General features: G+C 33.6%; 1 protein-coding gene across 7 annotated transcripts in view; it reads left to right on the forward strand.

Annotated features, from left to right (window-relative positions):
- The window catches only part of LOC140633280 (coiled-coil domain-containing protein 7-like), a 356,022-nt gene that overhangs the window by 63,197 nt on the left and 282,465 nt on the right, over positions 1 to 10,360 (forward strand). For 6 of the 7 annotated variants that reach the window (XM_072825599.1, XM_072825602.1, XM_072825600.1 and 3 more), the window contains exon 11: positions 68 to 122. The exons of the other annotated variant lie outside the window; for it this stretch is intronic. In XM_072825599.1, coding sequence (XP_072681700.1) covers positions 68 to 122 — 55 coding nt within the window. The remainder of the gene's footprint in view (positions 1 to 67; positions 123 to 10,360) is intronic. 7 annotated transcript variants of the gene reach the window in all.

The raw sequence follows: 10,360 nt of genomic DNA on the forward strand, positions 1-10,360 counted from the left end.
TCAAGAAAGCAAAGTAGTCATGCAATTTAAAATATCATGATGCATTTAAAACCCTTTTTAATAACAGGAAGAAGTCTGTAGTCAAAGAGCTTAAAATAAAAGGAGATTTGACTCAAGTCCAGGTAACACACATTCTCTCTATGGATATAAGTTTAATTTAGTATATGCTGTGATAATTATATGTGTAAACATTAGTATGCATGTGAAATAGGGATGTGTGTCTGTATGCATGTATATTTGTGTGTATGTATGTATTAAAGTTTTTTTTATTAAAGTTATTTCTAAGATACTTCTTTTTTGTTGGTTGACTTTTCTCAGTAAGTTTCAGAAAATAATATGGTAAATACAAACATGTTTACTGTCAAGATTATGAAACTTACCATAGTTTACTCAACAACAGGAAATATCATGGAGGAAAGAACATATTGGGAGTCATAACAGGATCTTACGAAGTTCTGTGACTATGGACAAGTCCCTTTAACTTACTTGAGCTTTCTATTTTCTATCACTAAAATGGGCAAAACAGTATCTTTTCTATCTCAGAAAGGTAGAAGAGGTGTAAGAATCAAATAAGAAAAAGCATTTCAGTAATTGTGAACTATAGAGCCCACTCTTTTTTATGTGATGCAATGAAAGGTAAGTAAACTTTATTTCTTCTTGGCTTTGGAATACTTTTTTTTTTTTGCTATAAGTTTACTTTTTAAAGTAACCACCAGAGCATTATACTACTCATTTCAGTGAGTGGCTGGGGTAAGTATCCCACAAATGTGAACCTGAGTGGTTTAAGGGTCAGGTAACAAATTAGTGAAGAAAATGAAAGTACTACACTTGAGATTTTGAATATAAAATAAAATATTCCACTTTATGGTATTAGTTTTCAATTTCTGCATAACAAGTTACCATAAATTTTTCAGTTTTTAAAACAACTTGTATTGTCTCACAGTTTGAGTGTGTTAGGAGGCTGTGCTGGCTTAGCCATGTCCTGTGCTCACTAAATGCAATCAAGGTGTTGGGCAGACTCTATTCTAGTAACTTATTGTATCCCTTATCCATAGGGATACATTCCAAGGCCCTCAGGAGATCCCTGAAACTGTGGGTAGTTCCAAACCCTGTATATTCTGTGCTTTTTCATATATATATATATATATATATATATATATATATATATACCGATGATAAAGTTTAATATTTATGATAAATTTAGTAACAAGTTAATACAGTAAGTTACTTTTATTTAAGAATAACAATAATAAAAGAACAATTATAATAATATACTGCAATAAAAGTTATATGAATGTGATTTCTCTGAAAATCTTATTGTACTGTACTCCTCCATCTTCTTATGATGATGTGAGATGATAAATGCATACATAATGAGATAAAGTGAGGTAGGCATTTTGCTGTAGCATTCAGCTACTTACTATTCATCTTCTGACTATTAGTCAACTGCTTTCAGACTGTGGTTGAGCATAGGTAACTGAAATTACAGAAAGCAAAACCAAGGATGAGGGGAGACTACTGTATTCCATTTTTAGAAGAGGAAACTCAGAGATATTAAGTAACTTGACCAGATTTGAAGAGTTATAAGATGCATTCTGGTTGGATTGGATAGCCCAGGGATCCTCTCTATTTTTTGGTGAGGCTAAAATGACTAACAGCATAAATTCAAATGTGAACTCCCCATTTATTGTTTCTTTTCAAGGATCATCAACTTTTAAAATTTACAGAAAATTCACTTAGTTTTTTCTATGTGCAATGCCAAGAAGTCTTTTTGTTAAAACTACTTACTACTTACCTTTTAAGTATTAAGGATATGAAGTCTTTAATACAAATATAAACTATAATTGCATTCTATATGTACTTGAATAAATTATAGTTGAACATATCATAATATAGAAGGTGCAGACTTGATAAAAAATATTGAATTTTTAAAATCTAAGTTTTCTAAGGAATTTATTTTAAAAAATTGAGATGTAATTGACAAAACATATTAATTTCAAAACTATAGTATGTTAGCACATAGTTGAGGCATAATGTCCCTGACTAATTCCACCAAAATAAATACAATATGAAAGGAGAATTATGATGTAGTAACTGAGAATATGGTGTTAGAAAATGGGAAGTATTTCTATTTAGAAATAAGATGTATAAAGACAAAGACTTGAGGGAACAGAGGCTATTCAGAGGAATTCAAGTGCTTGAATATGATAGGATTTTTGGATTAAGGAGAAGAGTAGTAGTAAGCCTGATAGAGGCCATATATGGATCACATTAATAATTTGTATTTTGAGTAAGAAATGGGGATTTATTGAAGAATATTAAGAGTGATACATTTGGTATTTTTAATTAAGATTACTCTGCCAGCTTTATGAAAGATAAAATTTTGGGGTAGAGATTGGATTTTGCAGTCAGGAAGAACAGTTAGAGTGTTTTGAAATTAACTCAGTGATAAATTAGTTAATTTTAAGTTATATGAATTTATTAAGATGGAATTGTAAACAGTATTTCTTATAATCTAAATTTTAGTATTGTCAAATGGGAAGATTTAATTTTATAAAAATATTGATCCTTTCTAATTAATATAACAAATGTAATGCATTTCTAGTCAGAATTTAAGAAGGACTTTTTAAAATAAGTGAGACGTAATTTGAAGATTATAACTTCAAATCTGTAAAAGCTATTTATGACTAATATGACTGTAAAAGCATTTAGGAGCCTTTTTTTTTAATGGTAGTTCTTTTACCACTTTTCCAATTCCTTTTGAGATTATTGGTGGTGCATCTACTTTGGTAATTTATATTTTAATATAGATTCATCCATTTTTAATGGGTTTTCAAAGACATTGGTTAGAATTTTACATTATGCTATCTTAGGATTCCTTTTATTTTCTTTTTTCTATATCTCTTATTCCATTTATTTTTCATTTATAAAAGTTTTTATTTTTTGTTGCTTTCCTTTCAATCAGGTTTGTCAGGGGATTATATATTGCTGGTGCTTTCAACTAACTGATTTTAGGTTTTATTTAATGGTTCTATTTTACTTTTTGCTGTTACTGTTTTCTACTTTAATCTTTATTAATTTATTCTCCCTCTTTTTCTTCATTTTTAATTCCTTTTCAGATCTGCCTTAGTTGTTATATGTAATTTATTTACTTTTGTGTTTGTTTAATAACAATAAACACTATCCAAGCTATACATTTTTCATCAAATATTGAATTTTATAGGTGTTACAAGTTTTTTTTTGGTTGTTGTTTCAAAAACGTGTTTTTAGTTTACCTTTTCATTTTCGGTTTACCTTTTTCTGGAATTAACATCAGAAAATAAGACCAAAAAATCTATACTATCTGGGAGCTTTAAAGGTTTTCTTTGTGGTCAAATGTAGATTTTTGTTTCAGCTTTCTATTATTTTATAACTAGCTGCACCAACATTTAGAGGATTAGCACATCAATAATTATTTCTCTTTGATTTTGGGGTTGGCTGGGTCCAGTGGGATGATTCCTCTGTTCTGTGTTGTATCAGCTGGGTCACTGATGTGCATCATTCAGCTGTGGAACATTCAAGATGGCTTCCTCAGATGTCTGGTGGTTGGTGGAATGGCTAGGGACTGAATCTTTCTCATGGCATTACTCATCATTTAGCAGTCAAGCCCAAGCATCCTTCCAATGGCAGCTGGAATCTAAGAGGTCAAACAAAAGTAGGAGCTGCCAGACCTCTTATGATCTGAGCTCAGGAGCCTGAGAACATAATTTCCATGACATTTTATTGGTTAGGGGCTAGCCCAGACTCAAAAGAAGGAAAATAGTCAGTCTTGATGAGAGAAGTAGAATATATACATGAAGTAGGACAAATTATAGAATGTCATTTTTGGAAATAGTCTGTGATAATCTTTCCTCTAGTCATATGTTAATATTTCTTCCACAGACAAAATGTACTCACACCTTCCTTCTAAAATTTCATTACATTTTAGTTTTATCTAAAGTCTAGGATCTTTTCATCTGTACCAAGTCTAGATACGGCACCAGATCTGAATGTGGGGTCTTGGCACAGCTCTTCTTGGTCTGGAGATCTGTTATCTAAAGTGGCAAGTTATCCCTACCCCATCCCTCCAACACATACTTAACACATAGTATTGAGAAAAGGATAGGATGATTGCAATAGACTCTATTATTCAAATAGGGGGAAAACAGAGGGCACATAATTGAGAGCAGTCCTGAAATCCAACTAGACACACGGTACCAGTTCTGAGTTTCAGGGTGGGGTATGGGGTATGTACTTTGAGGTCTAGTTTTGCTCCCTGGGAATGATTTCCTAATCCAAAATTAAGTAATTCTTATTTTGCAGTGGTATATAGATTCTACTCTCTGAATCATCAATTTCTTTTCCATAAGAATGGCCCACATTTGCCGCTGAATAGCTCACTCAGCCTGCTTCCTGCTCCTCTATTATTCGGGACCTTGAGCTGTCTTTTCGTTTTGAAATGTCTCTGTTCTTTTTAGTCTAACATGGTGGTGTTTCTCCTAAAACATTGTTTTCTGTATGTTACTGTGATTCATTCTTTTACCTTAAAGCTATGTCCATAATTCTTTCTGAGATAGACTTATTTTTACTTACAGTATGTCAGGCTTCTACAGGACAATACCTTCAAGATTATTCAACTTGTTTTGTATGATTAGGAGGATCCACAAAGTATATTTAAGTCTTTCTGAGGTCTAAATAGAGAGTCTTATAGTCACATTCTTGATCTGACTTTGACTCTGAAGCTACATTTCAGTGTAGTACTATGACTTTGATCTTTGCCTTAAAGTAATTTCTTACTTTGAGAACTTCTTTTGTGGGCTGGAGTTACTGTCGTGAATCTCCTGATGTTTTCTAATTTCTGCTTTAAAATTGAACCATTCTTTCTTTAGTTTATTTCTCTTGCAATAACTTTATTGCATTTCAGTAGTATAAGCCAAATAGTATTTTTAGCATTTGGGCTGGTAATTTCCTTAGCCAGATCCACAGGTTTGTTAGGTATGTTTTTAACCCTGCAAGTTACTTTAGGCCTAAGCTTTTTTTTTTTTTTTTTTTTGAATTGTTCTATAACTATATAACAGAGTCCTTACCCTGGTTTTTCAGCTCCTTATATGAGTTTTCCAGACTGGCAAGAGCAAAACCCATAAAACTTGTTAGAGATGTGGAGTTGAAAGTCTTGGTAGTTTTTCCATCACATTCTTTAAGGAAGTCATAAGGTAGCCAATGTTCACAAGGAAGAGTGGCATACAGTGGGAGAAATTGTTCATGGTCAATTATGGAAATAATCCAACACGGTATTCCATTCTTGTAAATGTTCTGACATAAAATAATACATATTTTCTATTGCTAAGAATACTAGTTAAGTTTTCCTAAATAACAAAGTACTCTAAAACTTGGTGATTTAAAACAGCAGATATTCATTATTTCTCTTAGTGACTGGTTAAGTGTTCTTTCTTGGAAGGCTTGTCTTGGGTTGGATGATCTTAGGTAGCTTTATTCATGTATATGAAGTCTCAGCTGGAACATCTGTGACAGATGGAACTTCTTTCTAGTCTCTAAGCCTCGAGGAGGCCAGCCCTGGATAGTTTACAGAAGGATTGATTCCCAGTAGCAAGAGCAAACAAAGCTAGAAACAAAGCTGGAAAACTTACTGAGGCCTCATAAGCTCAGACCTCAGATACTGCCATATGCATAGTCTCCTATTGGCCAAAGCAAGTCACAGGCCAGCCTAATTTTAAAGAGGAGGAAATGGACTCCACATTTGAGGGGAGCTACCATAAAGAATTTATGGCCATTGTCGTCTACCATAAATGGAGTACATATTTTCTTTCCCTTTCTCTCCTTTACTTTTCTCTATCTAAAATTCAATCAAATCTAGATTTGTTTTATTTAACTCTCTTAAATAGGCTAAGCTACTATATAAAGAGACCCATACAATTCAACAGTTAAACATGACAGAATGTGATTTTTCTCTAATGGAAAATTTGGGTAGAGGGTTTCAGGTAGCATAGTAGTTTGATGCCATTTGGGAACAAGTCTTCTTACTTCTTACCTCTATTTTTCACTGAAGTATAGAAATTTTACCAGATCTTAATTTTTTTATTTAATCAACTAAGTTTTATTTTCCTACCTATTTCATTATTATTTATCTTTCTTTTTTTCTTTTACCCTTATGAAACTAATATTCAAATATGATTCCTAGATCTATTTTTTAAATTTTCTGTATTTTTCGTCTTGGTGTCTATTTGTGTATTTGTTCTGTGCTTTGAACTATTTTATTTACTTGACAGTAGTTCTAAATATATTCTCAAAATTAGTCTTTCTCATGTTCACTTCCTCTTGACTTTTCAAAATTGTTTTTATTTTAATTCTAATATAATTATCATACAGTCTTATATTAATTTCAGGTGTACAATATAGTGATTCAACAATTCTATACATTATTCAATGCTCATCATGATAAGTAAACTCCTTAAAACCCCATCACCTATTTCACCCATGCCCTCACTCACCTCCTCATTCATACCCATCTGTTTGTTCTCTATAGTTAAAAGTCTCTTTCTTGGTTTGCCTCTCTCTCACTCTCTCTTTTCACCTTTGTTCATTTGTTTTGTTTCTTAAATTCTACATACAAGTGAAATCATACAGTATTTGTCATTCTCTGAGTTATTATGCTTAGCATTATACTCTCTAGCTTCATCCATGTTTTTGGAAATGGAAAGATTCTGTTCTTTTCTTATGGCTGAATAATGTTCCTGTGGGGTGTGTGTGTGTGTGTGTGTGTGTATGTGTGTGTATCTTGTATGCTCATTCATCTATTGATGGACACTTGAATGCTTCAGTGATTAAGTTTCTATAAATAATGCTGAAATAAACATAGAGGTTCATGGAGCCCTTTGAGTTAGTGTTTTTAAAATTTTCAGGTAAATACCTGGTAGTGGGGTTACTCGTCCTAGGGTAGTTTTGTTTCTAACTTTATGAGGAATCTCCATACTGTTTTCCACAGGGGCTGTAGATTGCATTCCCACCAACACTGTACCAGTGTTCCTTTTTCTCCCCATTCTCACCAATACCTGTTGTTTCTTGTGTTTTTGATTTTGGTCATTCTGAGAGGTGTGAGGGTAGTATCTCAGTGTAGTTTTGATTTGTATTTCCCTGATGATGAGTGATGTTAAGCATCTTTTCATGTTTCTGTTGGCCATCTTGATGTCTTCTTTGGAGAAATGTCTGTTCATATTTTCTCCCCATTTTTAAATTGGATTATTTGTTTTCTAGGTATTGATTTGTATGAAGTCCCTATTTATTTTGAATACTAGCCTTTTATTGGATATATCACTTGCAAATATCTTCTCCTATCCTATAGTTTGCCTTTTAGTTTTATTAATTATTTCCCTCACTGTGCAGAAACTTTTTGATGTAGTCCTGACAGTTTATTATTTGCTTTTATTTCCCTTGCCTCGGGAGATACATCTACAAACATTTTGCTGTGGCTAATGTCAGAGAAATTAAAGCCTGTGATCTCTTTAGGATTTTTATGGTCTCAGGTCCTACATTTAGGGCTTTAATCCATTTTGAGTTTATTTTTGTGTATGCTGTGAGAAAGTGGTCTAATTTCATTCTTTTGCATGTTGCTGCCAGTTTTTCCAACACCATTTGTTGGAGAGAATATCTTTCCTATTGCATATTGTTTCCTCCTTTGTCAAAGAATAATTGATTGTGTAAGCATGGGGCCTATTTCTGTGTTTTCCATTCTGTTCCACTGAGCTGCGTGTCTATTTTTGTGCCAATACCATACTGTTTTGATTACTATGGCTTTGTAATAGAATTTGAAGTCTGGGATTGTGATACCTCCAGCTTTGCTCTTCAATTTCAAGATTGTTTTGCCTTTTGAGGTCTTTTGTGGTTCCATACAGATTTTAGGGTTGTTCCAGTTCTGTGATAAATACTATTGGTATTTTGATAGGGATTGCCCTAAGTCTGTAGAATACTTTGGGTAGTATAGACATGTTCACAATATTTATTTTTCCAATCTATAAACATGGAATGTCTTTCCATTTCTGTGAGTCATCGTCAATGTCTTTCATCAATGTTTTCTACTCTTCAGAGTACAGGTCTTTCACCTCTTTGGTTAAATTTATTCCTAGGTATCTTATGTTTTTGGTGTAATTGTGAATGGGATTTTCTCAATTTCTCTTTCTACTGCTTCATTATTAGTGTATAGAAATTCTACAGAATTTTGTACATTTTGTATCCTACAATTTTACTAAATTCAGTTATTAGTTCTAGTATTTTTTGTGGGGTTTTTTGAATTTTCTGTATGTCATCTGCAAATAGTGAAAATTTATTCTTCTTTACCAATTTTGATGCCTTTTATTTCTTTTTGTTATCTGATTGCTTTAGCTAGGATTTCTAGTACAATGTTGAATAAAAGTGATGAGAGTGGATATTCTTATCTTGTTCTTGACCTTAGGGAAAAAGCTCTCAGTTATTCATTGTTCAGTATGATGTTGGCTGTAGGTTTTTCATATAAGGCCTTAATTATATAATTATATTGAGGCATGTTCCCATTAAACTGCTTTGTTGAGGTTTTTTTTTTAAATCACAAGGATGTTATACTTTGTCAAATGCTTTTTCTGCATTTACTGAAATGATCATATGGTTTTTATCATATCTCTTATTGATGTCATGCATTAAGCAAATATTGCATCAACTGCACTGCAGGAATAAATCCCACTTGATTGTGGTGAATGATGTTTCTAACAAACTATTGGATTTGGTTTGCTAGTATTTTGTTGAGTTTTGCTTTTGTGTTCATCAGAGATATTGGGTGATAGTTCTCTTTTTTGTGATGTCTTTATCTGGTTTTGGTATCAGGGTAATGCTTGCCTCATAGAATGAATTTGTTAAAAAACCAGATGACAGCCTTATAGGATTTCCCTTCTATGTAACAGTCTTTTCTCTTGCTTAAAAAAAATTTCTCTTTATCACTACCTTTTGATTAGCATGTGTCTTAGTGTGGACCTCCTCAGGTTGATTTTGTTGGGGGATATCTGTGCCTCTGGATCTGGATATCTAATTCTTTACCAGATTAGGGATGTTTTCAGCTATTATTTCTTCAAACAAATTTTCTGCCCCATTTTTGTCTCCTTCTGAGATCTCTGTACTGTAAATATTATGCTTGATGAAGTCACTAAGTTTCTTAAGTCTGTTCTTATTTTGCATATTTTTTTCTCTCACTTACTTTGCTTTATTGGTTTCCATTATTCTGTCTTCCAGGTCATTGATTTGTTCCTCTGATTCCTCTAGCCTGCTATTTATTCTATCATGTGTATTTTTAATTTTAGTTATCATATTCTTGTTCTCTTATTGTTTTCTTATTTTCTTTGTTATGGGTCTCACTGATGTCTTATACTCTTTTCTCAAGCCCACGGAGTATCATTATAATCATTGCTTTAAGTCCTCTATTAAACATAACACATCTGTTTCACTTAGGTCTCTTGTGGTGATTTTATCCTGTTCTTTAATCTAGGACATATTCCTCAATGTCCTCGCTTTGCCTAACTGTTTCTCTGTGTTAGGATAGTCAGTTCCATCTCTTACTCTTGAAAGTAATGGGTGGGCAAACTTTTAACAAGGGCTGTAGCTGTCATCTTCCTACAGAGATGTGCAATTTAACAATATGCCCTTGTCCTCTGCAGGAAGTCAGTAGACATAATGTTGGCATGGTTTGTGCTGGTTTTCTAGGGAGGAGACCCCCAGTTTTAGGACTGAGGCAGCCTCCACTGGATGGAGGAGGGCAAACAGTGTAGGGAGGTTAGGTAGTGAATGCCAGTGCCTGGCTGGTTCCCACTTGTGGCTATGTGATTATGCTATGGGATAGGGAAGGAAATGGCACCTACCAGCAAATTTTCCCTGGAGAAGTTTCTCAGTGAAGTCTGAGGTTACTAACTAACTTTCCCTCCTGTATGCTCTAGGTATTTTTGAAACTGCTGCTTTTAAGCTGTATCTTCTTGGCAGTTTGTTGTGCTTTCTCTTTAAGGCTGGGGACTTAGCTTCCTAATGCCCTCCAGATTTTCCCAGAGTGGAGCCACTGATTCTTGAAAGTTCTAGGGTTTAAGTCCTGCTGGTTGTAAGAACTTGTGAAATCCGGCTTCTCTGATATTCAAAGCCAAGTGCTATGGGGGATTCATCTTTCCTGTTCAGGGTCTCCATTGTGATATTGTTTCTCAGCCCTCTCTGTACCCACAGACCTCTTTATCCCATGGATAGCCCACTATCCATTTAGGTCCCTACAGCATCTCCACCCTTCCTACTCTCTTCAATGTATCCTTTTCTCCACGTTTAG

This window comes from Canis lupus, chromosome 5 (genome assembly GCF_048164855.1).
Source record: "Canis lupus baileyi chromosome 5, mCanLup2.hap1, whole genome shotgun sequence".
NCBI classification, from domain to species: Eukaryota; Metazoa; Chordata; class Mammalia; order Carnivora; family Canidae; genus Canis; species Canis lupus.